Below are 18,196 nucleotides of genomic sequence, written 5' to 3'. Positions count from 1 at the left end.
GTAGCAATAATGGTAATAAGTAATGATAATATTTTCTTTACCAAGGATGTAGTGTTAGCACTGCTCTTCCAGAGGGTCCTGCCGTTGTTATTACCCCGTTGTTGTCAGGTAGCAATTTATACACTATACACCTTGTTTTAGTGTGACGTCATGGCTTAAAATATTTTGCACAAACAAAGAACTTGGTAAGAGTCGGGATCTTTGTTTTATACTGAGTCAACTTAGTCCTTATATCCACTGTACCACACTGCCCACTCTCATCATCATCTCATCATCATCGTCATCATCATCATCACCTTCATCATCTTTGTTACCATCTAGTCTATCGAAATCAACAGTCTCACCACCTTCATCATAACCACCCTCAATCAACATCATCATCTTACCAATACCTTCAGTCATCATCAATCAAAATCTTATCGTCCTCATCATCATCATCATCATCATCATCGTCATCATCATCATCGTCATCATCATCACCATCATCACCATTAACATCATCATCACCATTATCATCATCACTGTTAAAATCATCATTCCCATCACTGCAGTCAACAGTCATCTGTCTAATATTCTTTCCCCATTCTCGTTGACGATCTTATTTTACAGCAGTAACCTCAAAGAGAACGCAAGCCATAGTGGTGGCGTTGCTCGAGCCGTCTTCCGATGGTAAGTCTTTATAGTATTCTAATTTCGGATTGCTATCATATTAGTGGTAAATGATGGTAAAAGATGTCTCTTGTCGAGTGCCTTGTCCCCTTCCTAGGGCGTTCAACGTGCTGTACCATACACGTATTACCTTTTCAGAGGTGTAATATAACACTTGGCATGCCTGCGAGAGTGATATTTTACCCAAGTGCTCAGCACTGAGGGAGAACTATTGTCTTGAGGGGAAAATATAACTCCTGAGGGACTGCCATGGGTTGCAAGTTGTATATTGCAAAGATAGACAGGGCAATATATGTGTTTTGCTATTTTTTGGTTGGACTACAAATATATGTGACCCTGCATCACAAAACAAACAGAAAGTCGCCAAACATGAAATTTTACTTAAGAGCATATTCTGAAAGAGCAGACTTTAAGCTTTAAAATGATGTATAACTCAAATCAAATGGAATCTCCTAACCTATCTAAATATGGGAAAGAAAGCACACACTCGGGAAAAGTGTGAACTGAGAAAAGAGGCTCTGAAGTACAGGGTCTATTCAAGCGCTTAATCTTTACCAAGCTGTGCTGGCTGTGCGATGAATGGGACAAAAAACAGGATGTAGACCGAGGGAGTAACAACAATGAAGGGATTATCAGATTGAATTGAAATTGAAATGCCTTATAAAAACATTCTGTCCATAATCAATGCCAACTTTCAATGCAGTAGCATCATCCTTTCAAAAATTATTAGAGTTGAAAGTGAAGAGTGTGTACAAGGTTTGTAAGAAATGAAAAGGGGACTCTAAAGACACACCTGTTCACACTATTCTGCCAAAAAATGTTCGAGATAAACTGCTAAAAAACACACTTTCCTACACATTTTATGACTCCAAATTGTAGCATAATGTAGAATAAGACTTGCTCTTTCAGAAAATATGAAAAAGTCAAATTCGGCTGGGTTGACTCATCGCACCTATTTTCAGTCCTCACACAAAATCAGTGTGTGCAACTTTTTGTTCGTTTTGTGATGCACGGTCACATATATATTTTATTCTAGCCCAGTTGGCAGCTATTCAAATTTTGGAATCATGCTATCAGACGTAATGTCACTGCGTGCAATGTGACAGTATTGATCCTACACGTACAGGTAGCTGCATTAGTCATGTGATTGCCTTATGACCAATCAGCAACCAGTATTTTTGACCTGCTACAACAAAATGGCCCTAAAGTTGCGCAGGGTTGAAACCGTGAAAATCGAATTGAAGTTAGAGCATCAAAATTGGTCAAAACTTACGATTTTCTGATTTTGACATATTATTAGAGTCTGACATGTTTTCTATCATCTGTCGAAATTTTGAAGCAAAATGATGAAAGGAAAGACCAAAAAATAGCGTTTTTCTGGGCCATGTTTTTTTGGCTTTTCAACGAAGCAGAAACTGGTTCGAACATTTGGATTGAGCGCCACACATAGGCTCCGCCCCTAACAACGACCAGAGTGATCTCATTGGTCAGTTTGCTCCTTGCCGCTAACCAAAGCGTGATGCTCGCACACTGCCCAGTCGACTGGTGCGTGCGGGCGGGTTGCGCTATGCCTAGCCGCTTCTCCTGACATCCTGGTCACTGATTGGTCGGTGAGGAGACCGCCAACGCTGTGTTTGAATGAGCATTTTAGGGGTTGCTAGGGCTTGACTTCTATTGTCCGGAGGTGAATACTGACTTGCGTGTCTCTTGATTGTGATTGCGTCGCAAGGAGAACTTTTAGGGCGCTTTTCTCGAAACTGATTTCCCAGACGTCTTGACATGCTCTCTTTTAAACATCGATATCTCCGCAGCCGATTATTTTTATAAGACGTGTTATATATCAATTGTGACCCGCGACAACGGTTTCAGGCAAAACTCGCAATAGCAAATTTCCTCCTAGGCGGGGTACAAAGATCTTTACCATTATTTTTGTCGATTTGGGTTTTTTGCAGAAATCGAATCTTTGATATGTTTTCTACATCTACACTAAATTTCGTAGCATAAGACTACGTTTTTCCTATCGAAAATGGAATTTTAAGCACCCTATGTTGGATCGCACTCGTCAGTTTCGAGCTTCTTTCGAACGCCGCGCCAATATCCCCAGCGTTGCTACGGCGCAAGGTCTCGCATGCGATTGGCTGGTGCGTCACGCACATTTACATCATTCGGCTTTCGGAGACACCAGTTGCAGCGTTTTGGGAATGCTTTGTCCACGCGTGCATGTGATTACATGCTCCGTTGTTCTTGCTATAGTGGTTTATACGCTGTAGTGCGTGCTCTTCGTTTGCCTTTCTATTCAAACTATTCTACCGCAATGTTCGACAACGGAAGTGAAACAAATATCTTTTAGGGCTACGTAATCGTGTGAAAAGAAAAGAAAAACAATAGTCTACTTGTACATGTAGTAAAAATTATGACAGCAGACTGACTCATGGGAAGGTAGATGAGAGGAGTCGAGAGGTCACATGAAACCAGTTATATATCCAAATACTACACATCAAGATCGCACGAAACTAACGAGTCGTGTTTGTTTGTTTGTTTGTTTTAATATAATTAACACCACCAAACAAGGCAACATATGCACGGCTTGTAAAAGCAAAACAAACAGGAAGCGTGACCTTTGCCAGCACTGTCATTTATCTGTCTTCAAAAGGGTCGGCAATGATAAAATCAAATCAACAACAATGAAAACGCGATTTGTAAATGTGTGGATGCGCCACCCGCTCTTGTTACATGCGCATGGTCATGGCGTGTGGATGCCATTGCGTAATGCGTACACCATACACATGTACACCATACGTGCAATTATTGTATCCGCCATCTTGAAAGACGTAATGGTAAAACAAACCCGAGCGAACCGCATTGTTTTTTGGCTCAATACGCTGAGCTGCTAGGAAGGATGCCCGGGAAATTTGACTCTCTCAGTGAGCCAATCAGAAGGCGATGTGGTTGCTAGAGGCGGAGCTTAACATTGATTGGCACCATTGTACGGATGGGTGATTCTCACCTCGCATCGCTGCTCGGAGATTGTCTTTGAGAAAGAGGTGAATCTTCAAAGCCCGTTTTCTCGCAATTTTGTCAGGCTAACAACTTAAAAAGTGCATTTTATTTCGCTTTCCATGCCCACTTATGGTGCCGAAGAATGCAAGTGTCTTATATCAATACAAAGCTTAGGAAATGGGCAATGTGATTCAGTGAAAAAATGAATTTTCAAAATGCCCGACTTTTGCCTGAAACCGTTGTCGCCGGTCACAATTTAAAGCAGAAAGATTAGGGAATTGTGTCATGCAATTTTCAAATAATCGACCTCGCCCAACTTTAGGATCATTTTGTTGTAGCGGGTCACATTTGTGTAAACCATGTACATGTAATATACACGGTTCTTTTCCCTTTTATTACATGGTTCATTGAAATCAAACATGTGACATGTACATAACTCTCGCATAATTATTGAGAAAAAATTGTAAAGAGAACTGTATACTTCATGTGCTAGTAATACAGGGATTTGTTAAACTTTTGCCTGCATTTTACTTTCGCAAATCTTGGCTCCTTGTAAAATTCGGGAAAGTTCCGTGCATGGCAAAATGTCTGGCTTCTCGGTACATTATCGACACGGTATATTGCATCGATATCTGTCATTTTTTGGCATGTACCAGGAAGCATAATAACACGTCCAGCGGAAGTCCAGCCACGATGCCAGCCAAGACGACTGCTCCCAGCACAACCTGGTTTGAAAACGTCCCTGACTATGACTGCAAGAACTGCCAACAGGTGAGGTAGACCAGGAGAGTTTTTTTCAAATCTGTCATCTCTTTTTTATATTTAAGTCATTAATTCATTCATTTATTTATGTAGTTATATTTGTTTTTATTAATTGATTAATAAATGAATAGATAAATAAATGAATAAATAAATAAATCAATTAATTAATTTTAATTAATTAATTAATTAATTAATTTACTTATTATTTATTTATTTGTTTATTTGTTTATTTGTTTATTTGTTTATTTATTTATTGATTTTATCTATTTTTGTTTGTGTATCCATTTATTCATTGATTATTTATCTATTTATTTATGTATGTGTTTGTTTGGGAGCAATGCGGAAGAGCAGATAAAGCTCTTTTTATACAGGTATGTCAGTTTTCAGCAAAAACCTGAATTCAAGCCTTTATGGCTGGCAGTTTTGAAGTTCATGCCCTTTTGTGCACCAAAGTACAAGTACCTGTGGCTTCATGTAGCTGTACATGACATTCAGGCCCTCACTTCCATTCTTATTGACATCTCTGTCTTTTGCACTGTGTGTTGCCAAGCAATTCACTTGTGAGGCTTTTACATCAGCATTTAGTAACTGGTCCAAACTTGACCTAGTTGTAAAGTTAGCAAGCCCACTCAGATGTAACATTGTGCATTAGTCCAACAGTGAAGACACTGGCAATCTCTATTCATTCTGTTTATTCATTGTTATACTGTAGAAGTGGAAATTTTCGCAGTGTTGAAATTTTCGCGCATTTTGCGCAACCAGAAGCTAGCGCGAAAATAAAAGCACGCGAATATTTTTGCGTGCCATATGTTCCAGAAGTTGACATCTTGATTCCGCGGAATTAAAAACACGCGAAACTCTTCTTACTCAGCCAAGCACGAAAAATTAGTCGGGCGAAAATATCCACTTTTACAGTAGTGTAATACTATAAAATATTTAAAAAACAGAGAAAATAAACAATATTTAGATCTTACATCTTCTGAGCATATCAATGTAATATTATACTTGTGGAGTGGTTTATTGGTATTTAGCTTGTTTCTGCTTAATCTTCATATAAAATGCGTAAAGTTATTTCTGACCACAATAGGGCCTGCGAAAAAGTTTACCTAACATAGCAACAGGTAGTGATGCTTGAAAACTGGATTGCAACTATGGAGAAATGTATCTAGTAGTAAACAGATGGATGAAAAAAAAAGAAGAAGAAGTTAGTTTTGAGGTCGGGGGAATAATTTCATTGCATTGTAAATGATTGCCATTTAACACTGAGCCTCATCATGACCTTTGTCTGACCTCTCTGTCTGACCTCTGACCTTGTAGCTGTCCAATGAGGTGAGTCGGTTGAGTGAAGACCTCTCCCAGGTCAAGAGGGAGCTTGAAGAGAGTAAGGAGTTCATCGAACTCTTACACCGACAGCTCACCGCTTCTCAGATGCAGACGTCCAGCAAGTAAGTGTAACCCATGAAAACTGTCCGCAAGGCAAAGTTCTGCCACCTTTAGGGTCTTTGACCCCGTTTACAGTGAGTGAAAGGGCCCGGCCTTCATTTCACTGTAAATGCGCAAATAGCCAAATGCGGTATCAAAATTGGCCGCGCATTTGGCCAAGCTCTGGAGGTAAAATCAATAGAATATAAAGAGAAAAGGATTTGAAAAGGCCTTCTACTTGAAGATAGACGGTTATTTGACTTGTGTGAGGTCGACTTATGTTTTGGAATACCTTTTCCATCGATACTGTTGCTATGCCACTATTTCCACCGCTTTGATGCTCTTATTTTCCAAGCTATGCCATCTTCACGTAGTTCATGTAATCATAGTGGTGGTACTATACCCAGTAGATTATTGTACCGATTTTGCTGTGTCTATGGCCCTTAATTGGATTCATAATATATTTTGGCTGTGCAATGTTTATCCAAACTGCTCTTGCTATAATCTCGCTATCATCTTACTGAATTTGCCATAGCTATCTCCTTTTTTCCCCCCTACTCATGCATTGTCAATTATATGCCATTGGTCTTTTCTTCCAAGCTGTTATTGCCGTTCCCTGCTCTCCATCTATTTGATGATGTCCTTGGTATACTGTAAAACATGATATATTCGTGGCATGAAACTTTCGCGAATTGCTACTGGCATTCGATACATGTACTGTAGACAAAAGCTTTTGCATGCATTTTAATTTCACGAATTTTGGCACTTGCGAAATTCGCGAAATTAAAATGCACGCGAAAATTCCTCGTTTTACAGTACCCTCCTCATTGTCATTATGACATTGTCATCGCTATGCTACCGTTTCCAACCTGTTATGGTTGCTATGCAGTCTTCTTCATTTTGTAGTCATCGCTGCTATGTATTTATAATTCAAATCGTCATAGTAATGCTATTTCTATTAACTCTTTATGTGCCATGGTGGAAACCCCCTGTGTGCCACGTTATTCTGAGACACGAAGGAGACATGCTTTGAGAAAGAATTCTGTTTTTCCAATTTGTATAATTTCTACAAATTTCTGTTAAGCTGGACATAATAGTGAGCAAAGTTTAGAGGAATGTCAAACTTTGCTTCGATATAAATTGTATGACAAATCTATTTTCAATGTTTCTTTTGAACGACACATGACTGTGAAGGCATAACTTTTGCACATAGAACTGTGACAGACACTTAGAATGTACACGCAAATCTAGTTGGAAACACCGCTTGATAGTCAATCACCACATAGAATGCAAGCCGTATGTGAGAGGAACAAAAGCGCGAGAAACGCTTTGATTGTACCGCGGGATTAGTGATTTATTGATCGGTTTTGGCGGCTTTGTTTGTTGAGGAGAATATGCGAAGTTGGCACGCCGTCGACTGAGCCGGACGTGCGAACGTGGCACATAAAGAGTTAAATGGTCTATACTGTGCACTCTCCATCACAGTTGTGCTATTTGTTGTTGTGTCACTCTTTCCATTCATGGTGTAATGATGTTGTCTGTTGCTATGCAACCGTCTCCACCAGCCGTGAGTTCTCCCTGTGCCAGACGGACCAGGAGAAGCTGCAGGTGTTGCAGAGGAAGGACAAGCAGCTGGTTCAGCTGGAGCAACTCCTCCAGGAGATGAGGAATGACAGGGACAGCTTTAAGAGCCAGCTGGGGTAAGACAGGACCGGGTGGTGGGGGGGGGATGTTTCATAATACGGTATCAATGGGGTAAAATACTTCATTTTTGGGGTGTGGCTCGATCCTGGCGTGCTCCGGGGGTGTTTCATAAAGCTGTTCTTAAAGTTACGAATTAGTTATGAGTGACTGGTGACCAGTTCTTGTGCTCAATTATTGAAATTCTGATAAGTACAGCTGTATAGCACATCACAACTGATCACCAGTCGCTCCTACAAATAGGTTGTTCGTAACTTTAAGAACAGCTTTATGAAACACCCCCCCGGGTCATGCCAGGATCGAGCAACACCCCAAAAACTCTTTACCCCATTTATACCGTATGTCTCCCCCCCCCCCAAAAAAAAAAAAAAATAAAAAAATAAAAAATAAATAAAATAAAATAGAATAAAATAAATAAAATAAATAAAATAAAATAAATAAATAAATAAATAAATAAATAAATAAATAGATAAATAAATAAATAAAAATGAAATAAAAATAAAATAAAAATAAAAATATAGAAATTCCAACGGGACCTTTGGCAAGGATAACTTTAAAGATAGTGAATCAATCCAAATACAATTTCAGGGTGAGACATTATAACTAATAACCCACATCTTACGGAAAACTCCATGCAATGTTCTGCAGGGGTCAAAGAGAAATGAGGATTTTTGTTTAGCATGTAAGGAATCCCTTCCCTCCAAGTTCTGTCCATTGTGTTCACACATTAATATGTAGGTCCAAGAACATCCGGGTGCTAAACTCGGAAGAAGCAGACCCATGACATGCTATTTAATGATCCACATTTCTCTGTGACTGCTTAACCCAGTCAAATGGGGTTTTCTGCAAAATATAGGTAAGATGTTATGTTTTTAGACCATGAAATAGCACTCAGAAAGTTTAATCATATTGAAAGTTATCAATTCAGAAATCTGATTGTATTTTTTTTCCTTTGACATACTGACTGTACATAGTTAGGCACAGAAATACTCCGGAAACACTTTGTCATGCCCCTGTGAGCTTGTTCATACAGAGTCACTGATCCCCTCCCCCCTTCCCACAACTCAACTTTACTTCAAATTTGAATATGTTTGTATCAAGACCTGTCTATTGTACCGTGATTGTATCGTGTTTCAACAGGCTGTTGTGCAGTGAAATGTCAAATTTTAGTAGAGGCCGTGTTCATAGATGCTTCTTTTTTTTTTTTTTCAATGGAGATTGATATGATTAACTCTGTTTGGCCAGAACCTTTTGCAGGCATTGTCTGAACACTTGCTTGTTGGTATTAAAGAAGACATACAAACTGAATTATCAAGAATGATAAACCAATTTGAAAACAAACTGAAACACGTAGGACCTACTCTTGCATGTGTGTGCTTTGGAGCATTTAACCGGTTGAGGACGTTTTGGTTTTGCCACAACACATATTTTCCATAGACACTTGCCAGAGTATACTCAACGGGTTAAAATGAAATTTATGTGTTTCTTTTCCTGGCTCATGACCATCCCAGAAAGAGCCTACTTGACAAATGAGCCTCTGTCAATATATCATCTATTTAATAGTGTAAAAACCATGTCACATTGTGTGAATTTACCACATTTACCAGTGAGTAAAATTTGCCCTCCAGTTGCCAAAAGTATGTTTTTACATTTCCCAACCTCATTTCTTGGTTTGTTTGTTTGTTGTTGTTTTTTTTTCCAGATCTTGTGAAAAAGAAGTGCAAGAATTAAAGGAGCAAATCAACATGTTTCAAGACCTGATACAGGCAAAGGATGAAATTGTTGTGTCTCTTACTATGAGGGTGAGTCTCTTAGACTTTGTTTAACAGTCTTCAAGAAAAGGAGTACTAGTAGCAGCTTAACCATTACCCTTGTTTACCCTTTATGTCCATCAACAGATGTGAGTCATGCAGTGAGTTAATATACCATTGCAAATTTTGGTTATCCATGTAATATTTTCTGATAGACCAGTTTGTAGTTAGTGATGGTTCAAATTACCTTGAATTTAAACCATAAAAACAATGAAGATGCAAGTCTTGACATCTCCCACTAACAAAATCCCACTTGCTCTTATACTAGCAAGCTTCCAGGAATGCTCAGAATGTTCTTGTATGGCAATGTGTAAAGAAACCATTCAGGGGCTGTCATTCAATCCTTATAGGCACTCAGTCGTGGCGAGTGGTTTGTGCGGCATGGAGACGAACGCAACATGCTGCCTCCCCCATTCTGTATCGAATGTAGTGACCCCGAATGAGAATAGCGCTGGCTCAATGGGTCAGCGAACAACACTCAAGACTACAAGAGTTTTGTGCTACAAATCTCCTGCCCCAAAATGGCTGTACGAGCGAGCCACGAGAGCTTCCGAATGGATGCACACTCTCAGTGCGCATGTGCATGGAGAGAGGCCAAAAGAGCCACGCGTCGTCTGGCCTCTCTCCTCCAATCACCGCAGCTCGCGGTCACAATGTTTGTGTATGATGCGTACACACACACACACACACACACACACATGTCTCAGTGGCAGCATTGTCCCACATGTTTATGGATATAGCACCGAGTGTGGCATTGCGCAATTGCATGCACAAACTTTGGTCGTTCGGGAGTGTACGTACCATTAGGGATGACGATCATCCGACTTTAACTGTAAGTTCGGCTAACCTCCAGGATACAGCTGTAAGCTCTTGCCCCCTTAACTTTGACACGACGAAGCTTATCATCGATGTAAGCTTATAATCGATGATAAGCTCTTGCCCCCATGTAACTAAGAGTGAGTCCCACTCAATGAGAAATCCACAGAGAAGGAAATTTGCGAAAAGAGGTACTGTATATATTTTTGGGAGGTTAACTTGAAAGCTAAAGGAAATGAGGAGTTCATGGAGAGGTCATGCTTACCTTCAAGTTGTGTCTACATGATGCTTATCAACGAGTGAGAACCCCTTGCGGCTCTTGGATATAGTTTTAACCCTGAGAAATCCTGTGGTGCTTATCATTGAGTGAACTTCAAGTTAGCTTACCTTTGATTGCATCCTACACTACTTAATTAACTATGAGCGTTGTCCTTGAAGTTAACTTAACCTCAAAGTTAAGGATCATCATCTGAGTTAACTGCAGGGCCGGCGCAGCCGTGGGGGCCGTGGGGGCTCGGGCCCCCACACTTTTTGTGCACCATACAAAGGAGAATACATAAGGTGTCATCACTTTGGGCCCCCACACTTTTTTCAACCCGGAAGTACGTAAGTGGTACTAAAATGGGAGTGGAAAGAATGAGCTGAGGACCTTTTTTTTTTTTTTTTTTTGCTTGTTAGCTGAAGAAACCTGGAAGTGGATGGGAACGGGGAGAGATGAGCTGAGGACCTTTTTTTTTTTTTTTTTTTTGCTTGTTAGCTCATGAAACCCGGAACTGGGCCCCGACACTTTTGAAACACTGCGCCGGCCCTGCTATTAATTGCTTCTTACCATTCCATGTCTAATTCTCTTGCATTTCTCAGTCGATCGTTATCTACTCGTGCCCACAATGTAGCCTGGAACTTGCTTCAATACGATATAATGCTTGTCTCCCCTCTGTTCCACTTGAAGGTGAACGAACTTGAGAAGGCGGAGCCTCTGGTTATCAAGACGGCAACAGACTCCGCCCCCACCACGCAAACTCCTGAAGTAGAGGGCAACACAAACCTGGCTGGGAACACCCCCGCTGATGTAATGGAACCTGCCCTGCCCAACTCACCGACATATGTGGACCCCATGGAATACGAACTACTGAAGGTAGAACATTGTTGGTCAATATGGAGGATGGCAACAAATTATATTCATTTCTGGTCAGTTTCCTTCTGTTTGCGTTTTTTATGCCTCCGCCACGAAGTGGTGCCGGAGGCATTATGTTTTCGGGTTGTCCGTCCATCCGTCCGTCCTTCCGTCCGTCCTTCCGTCCGTCCGTAATGAATTTTGTGGACAAGGTAACTATCAAAACCTGTTGAGGTATCCTAATGAAACTTGGCATGTATGTGTATTAGGGGGTGAAGTTGCGCCTATCAACTTTTGGGTGCACATGCCCAAGGTCAAAGGTCAAAAGGTCAAGGTCAAATACATAAAATTTCACTATTTCCACCATATCAATGCAATGCCTGAAGATATTTTCTTGAAAATTAGTGTATACATGTATTACCCAATTAAGATTCTCTGGTGAAAGTTTGGGTCATGAGGTCAAAGGTCAAAAGGTCAAGTAAAAATATCAAAACTTCTTTTTTTTTCTCCGTACCTTGGAAAATTGTTCAAGGTATCTCCATGGAACACAGTTTATACATGTACTGACTGGCAGTGATTATCTAGAGAATGTAGGGTTCATGGGGTCAAAGGTCAAGTGCAACAATTCAAAATTTTACTATTTCCCTCATGTTTATGCAATGCCAGCAGGATTACTTTTTTTTTTACACTTGGTGTATGAATGTGTAACCTAATAGAAATTCTCTGGAAAGTTTTTTTTTTTTTCTTTTTTTTTGCCTCAAAGGTCAAAGATCAAGTGTGACCGTGCACCTCAAAACGAACATAAAGTCGCACACACTGATTTTGCATGAGGACTGAAAATAAGTGAAATGGGTCAACCTAGCCGAGCTTGATTTTTTCATATTTTCTGAAAGAACGGGTCTTCTTTTATATTATGCTAAAATTTGGTATCATAAAACGGGCAGGAAAGTGTGTTTTTTTAGCAGTTTATCTCGAGCATTTTTGGTAGAATAGTGTGATTAGGTGTTTCTTTAGAATCCCTTTTTCATTTCTGATAAACCCTGTCCACAGTCTTCACTTTCAACTCTAATAACTTTTGAAAAGATAGTGCTACTGCTTTGAAAGTTGGCATTAATTATGGACAGAATGTGTTAATGAGGCATGCTAAATTTCAGTTTAATCTGATAATCCCTTCATTGTTGTCACTCTGGTGGTTTACTTCCTGTTTTTTGTTCCATTCATCGCACAGCCAGCACGGTTTGGTAAAGATTAAGCGCTTGAATAGTCACTGTACTTCAGAGCCTCTTTTCTCAGTTCACACTTTTCCTGAGTTTGTGCTTTCTTTCCAATATTTAGATAGGTTAGGAGAGTCCATTTGATTTGAGTTATACATCATTTTAAAGCGTAAAGTCTGCTCTTTCAGAATATGGTCTTAACTAAAAATTCATGTCTGGCGACTTTTTGTTTGTTTTGAGGTGCAGTGTCACAAGTGAAAGTGCTGAACTAACTTTTTCCTCCATATCGGGGAAGTGGCTCAAGTTATCTTGAAACTTACTACATATTTATGCATGTTCTACCTGAAAGTGATTATCTTATGAATTTTAGAGTCAAAGGCCAGATGAAAATGGTAACAATTTACTATTCAATACAGAAATTGCACTTTTTCTCCATACCGGTACCTTGAAAATTACTCAATGCATAAATATATGAATGGGTCAAAGTCAAGTTAAAGTCCTTAAATCCCCAAATACATGCTCTCCTATTCATCCAATTAAACCTAGGTCAAGGAAGGTGAACATTCAACACATTTGTGACAAACTTGTCATTTCAATATTTTGCCAATTTTGTGAAAATGTAATCACACATTGTCCACATGTACTATCTAGACCTATTAGGAGAATCATGCATTATGGCGGAGGCATACCAGTCGCCATAGCGACATTTCTAGTTACATACTCAAATAGCTGCATCACTTCAGTGATCCCTCGCATTTATCCCCAATTTGAATTATCCTTCAGGTTTATGTCAGGTTCAAATGTGTGCATGTGTGTCAAACACCAATACACTGCTATAGCTTCTGACCATCCAAGCATTGAGAATTTAGGGTTTCTGGGAGGAACACTGTACTAGGGCTTTGTAAAACTCAGTGGGTAGAGCACATGGCTGGCAGCTAGAGGTCTCCGTTTCCCAATCCCGAAGGAATTCCATTTCCATTGCTCATTTTTTCACTATTCTTTTCCTATTAAAAAAGTCTGAGTGAAAATAGCTATACACTCGTATTTCCCTGTGATTTGCCAGGACTCAGCGAGGGCGTTTGAGATGCAGAACAAGTTCCTGAACAAGGAGATCTTGGAGCTGAACCAGCTGAGAAATGACGCAGTTGTCCGGGAAAAGTTTTTATCTGAGTGAGTGCCAGTGCCAAGTGTGGCAATTTAAATCTTTTTTTTGCTTGATTTTTCTTGTGGTTTGGGTTGTTGTTGTTGTTTGTGTGTGTGTGTGTGTGTGTGTGCTGTGTGTGTGTCTGTTTATGTATGTGTGTTTTGTTTTGCTGTTAATGGTTTTTTTTTCTTATTTAGAAATTTTTATTGGTTTTCCTAAAACTTGTAACATTACATGAGAAGTACATAAATGTAATTACAATAATATCAAAGTGACAACCATGGGAAATGGAGAAAAGAAAAATGTGATGTACTTGTACCTGTAAAACAACATTGCTGATTCTAGTATTAAAAAAAAAAAAACACAATTCTGAACAGGTACATTTTGTAAAATGGATTCTCAACAGGGTACCATTTTCTGTAGTGAATGTTTTTCTTTCAGTGGCATATGTTTGTTTGTTTGTTTGTTTGTTTGTTAGTTTTTGTATTTGTTTGTTTCTAAGGGGAGGGTAAGAGGAGAGGGAGGGGGAAGAAAGGAAAGGGGGGGGGGGGGACTGGATAAGGGTTGGTGTGGCAGGTGTGGGTTTTGAGTACACATACACAGAGACTCCAACTCTCCCGTTTCCGACGGGAGATCTCCCGCCGAAAACCCATTTTTGCAAAATCTCCCGTTCTCCCGCTTGAGAGTTGATTTCTCCCGCCCTGGCTCTGTGTCTCCCGGTGGAAAGGATTTTTTACTTATTGCTATCGTATGTTGAAAAAATAAGCCTTAGATAGCACCAGAGAGCATCTAGAAACCTAGGAACTTCGCACTTCGCACACATCAACTTGGAGTCTCCCGTTTGCGAGGGGTTTCGGGCGGGAGAATCTCCAGATCAGAAGGTGCTTGGGGTTGGGGTCTCTGCATACATGTACTGTATCAAATGCAACCGCCCCCATTTGGCAATGAAATCCAAACAAGTAATGTACATCTTGTTCGGAAAGTGGTAAAGTTTGCAACTATTGTGAACCATCTTGTTTCTTAACAAAATTATCATGTTTGCTGTTTTCTCGACTCTAATTTCTTATTACATGTAGCTATAAGTGTAAGATGGTGACATATCACATAGTTTTGTATGAGTTGGCATGAAAATTGGTTAATAGTTGTGAGAAATTCTGACTGACTATAAGCTCAGTTCCACTTATAGAATCTTATGTTGGGTCAAGAGATACCATGGGGCAGCGCTTTAACCCCACAAGGAAAAGCTGACCAATTGTATGCTAAGTCCCACTTATGAAAGTTTTTGTTGAGTCACAAGATACTATGGAGCAGTGATTTAAACCGCACAAGGAAATGCTGACCAGCTGCATGTTCAGTCCCACTTAAAGTTTTTGTTTGGTGTGGAGATACTAAGGGGCAGTGCTTTAACCCTAACTAGGCCGGGCTATTTAGGTAGATGACAGGCTGGGAGGGGGGCCGCCTACTGCGCAATCGTGACGAAAATCGGCACACACATTGCCTATGATGAAATCTAAAGTACATGTACCATGAAGTTAGTTTAAAAAAAAAATGTAATTTATGCTAAATTAGGCTAATTTATGCATAATGATGCATGAAATCAGACAATTTGGTATAAATCACAAAATAAAGCTCAAAACAAGCACATTTTTTGTGTAAATATTCTTTTTAGTGTCCTTAGCAAATGTAAGAGAAAGAAATTGTGCCATCAGCAAAAATTTCTGAAGTATTTAATTGTTTTTTTGAATTTCTTATGTATTTCTTTGCTTTTTATACTTCGTTTTTCTTTTTTTTTCAATAGAATTTGTCTGTGACATTGTTTCGAATAAGAAAATATGCTATTATTTGATTTTTATCAATAAAACCCCCAAATAATCAAGCTTTTATGAAATTTGCCTGTAAGCACAGTTTGCATTGAAATTGTACACGAATTCACGTTTTTGAGCAATTTTTGGTCTGACATGCACGTTCATATTCATGCGCAACTTCAGAACCACATGCCCGGGGAATCGCAAATTTGCTGTCAAAAGATGCGGGAGACTCTAAAGATAAAAGTCATGAAACATCGTGGCGATAGCTTTTCGCGATAGCGATACATCGCGCGAAACGTTGAGGGGGGGGGCCTCTTACATTTGCTCAGGACACTAAAAAGAATATTTACACAAAAAAATGTGCTTGTTTTGAGCCCCTTCTTTGCCACGTTTCTTTCCACAGAAAGTACATTGACCTGGAAGCAGAGTATTGTAGGACGGAGAGCAAGTATCTCCTCCTCCTGAATGAAATGAGAGGACCACAGAGAGGTGAGGCAGAACAGTAGAGGATAATATGTGACCCTGCACCACAAAACAAACAAAAAGTCGCCAGACATGGATTTTTAGCTAAGACCATATTCTGAAAGAGCAGACTCTAAGCTTTAAAATGATGTATAACTCAAATCAAATGATCTGAATATTGGAAAGAAAGCACAAACTCAGGAAAAGTACAAACTGAGAAAAGAGGCTCTGAAGTACAGTGTCTATTCAAGCGCTTAATCTTTACCAAACTGTGCTAGCTGCGCGATGAATGGGACAAAAAACAGGAAGTAAACCACCAGAGTAACAACAATGAAGGGATTATCAGATTAAACTGAAATTAAAGATGCCTCATTAACACATTCTGGCCATAATTAATGCCAACTTTCAAAGCAGTAGCGATATCCTTTCATAAGTTATTAGAGTTGAAAGTGAAGAGTGTGTACAAGGTTTTTCAGAAATTAAAAAGGGACTCTAAAGACACACCTAATCACACTATTCTACCAAAAATGTTCGAGATTAACTGCTGAAAAACACACTTTCCCGCTCGTTTTATGACCCCAAATTTTAGCATAATGTAAAAGAAGACCCGCTCTTTCAGAAAATATGAAAAAGTCAAGATCGGCTAGGTTGGCCCATTTCACTTATTTTCAGTTCTCACACAAAATCAGTGTGTGCGACTTTTTGTTTGTTTTGTGATGCACGGTCACATATACTCATTGCCTGTAGAGGGCAGACTTTATAAAATGCCTGTGACCACATTGATGTTTTGCATACCCTACTCCGTAATGGTGGCTTTTGCCCCGCGAGCTCACAGAAAAATTGTACAGGGCACCACTCCTTGGCTGCTACTTGGCTGCTGGTATGCTAGCAAAGGAGCACTGTCTGCAGTGAGGGTGAAAGGGGACCTCCGGATGTTTTTCAGACTTTTACTTTTGAACGACTATAAATTAGTTAAACTAAGTACAGAGTTTCAGAAGTTATAGTGATTGGGATGAGGAAAGAGAATGTTTTAAAAATTTATAACAAATTGCAATGAACAAGGATGATGACATGGCAGCCTCACCATAAGAATTCATGAGTTGGGGCTCAAAGAAGCAGAACAAAAGAAGAAGGTATGCATAGATTCTTCACGGATGAACTTGTTAAGCAAGCGGTATTGGAATGGAATTACTCTGCTACATTTCTGAAATATATGAGGCTCTAATGTCATCAACACTGTTCAGTGTAATTTGTTTAAGATTTTCAATTGATTGGTTTCTCTGCTCAAGGACTACAATAAATTCCATGAATCTATACACGGAGCTGTCGAATTATGTACAACATGATGTAAAATTATGAAAATCGTCTGGAATGCCCCTTTAAGCCTAGCGCCTCTCTCCAAGCACTCACAGACAACGGACAAATCACCAGGGCAGTGTTATACTGTGAATAAGCACTCTAGTACATGTAGGTCTTCTTACAACTGCTTTGGGCAACATTCAATCATTATCTGACCCAAATTGGCAACAGTGGTGAAGGCTAAAACTACCGTGCTCAATGTTTCCTACAGACAGTCAGCATTGGAAGAAACCATTCGTTCAAGGGTATTGTAGCATGTTGATACTTGTTAATAGATCTTCTCTTGATAGTGAGTGCACACTTTGCGAAATGTTTGTGCTGTGGAATGATTTGTCGTGCATTTAAATGTCATCATTCTACTCAGTCAGCATGGATAACAATTTCTTTACTTGGTCCATCCAAAATCCTAATAGATTGTTTATGTTTAGAAGATGGCAATGATTTCAGTTTTATTGGAAAAAAATATATAAACGTATATTTATTGCATTCCAGATGAAAAAAGAAACGCATAGATTTAAGGTGTTAATTTATTATTGTGGCATTGCTTCTCTTTTTTTTCCTTCTTCTTCTTCTAGGTGATCGGTCGGACCGAGGAGCCACCGATTCTGATGACATCGTGTCCAAACTTCTGGCTGAAGCCATGGATTCCGAGGTGAAAGCTGACAAGATTAAGTCCTACTCACAGAGTTCAAGGTAGAGTGTGCTCTCAGTATGCATTCTAAACTCACCCTCGCCTTAGGGTGTGTTTATGCTCAATTTGCGAAGGCAGAATCAGCGTATGGAAATGCTGATTCAAAACGCCGTTCATGGGAGCACTGTTTACGCTCACTTTCTTCGAGCCTTGGAAAGAGCGTTTAATTGCGATTGCTTCGCTGACCTCAGCAGAGGCAGGTCAAATTGGGGCACGTGCTGCG

At 39.7% G+C, this 18,196-nt stretch overlaps 1 protein-coding gene across 1 annotated transcript in view; it reads left to right on the top strand.

Moving 5' to 3' along the window:
- The window catches only part of LOC139730087 (uncharacterized), a 79,654-nt gene that overhangs the window by 41,284 nt on the left and 20,174 nt on the right, over nt 1-18,196 (top strand). Inside the window, exons 13-21 of the mRNA XM_071640996.1 lie at nt 610-669; nt 4,326-4,440; nt 5,749-5,876; nt 7,419-7,553; nt 9,257-9,356; nt 11,131-11,316; nt 13,573-13,679; nt 15,865-15,950; nt 17,858-17,975. Of these exons, the coding sequence (XP_071497097.1) occupies nt 610-669; nt 4,326-4,440; nt 5,749-5,876; nt 7,419-7,553; nt 9,257-9,356; nt 11,131-11,316; nt 13,573-13,679; nt 15,865-15,950; nt 17,858-17,975 (1,035 nt within the window). The remainder of the gene's footprint in view (nt 1-609; nt 670-4,325; nt 4,441-5,748; nt 5,877-7,418; nt 7,554-9,256; nt 9,357-11,130; nt 11,317-13,572; nt 13,680-15,864; nt 15,951-17,857; nt 17,976-18,196) is intronic.

The sequence above is a fragment of the Diadema antillarum genome, unplaced genomic scaffold (assembly GCF_040938485.1).
Source record: "Diadema antillarum isolate AM-2024a unplaced genomic scaffold, OU_Dant_1.0 seq00000290_RagTag, whole genome shotgun sequence".
NCBI lineage: Eukaryota > Metazoa > Echinodermata > Echinoidea > Diadematoida > Diadematidae > Diadema > Diadema antillarum.
This window is presented reverse-complemented; position numbering and strand designations above follow the sequence as displayed.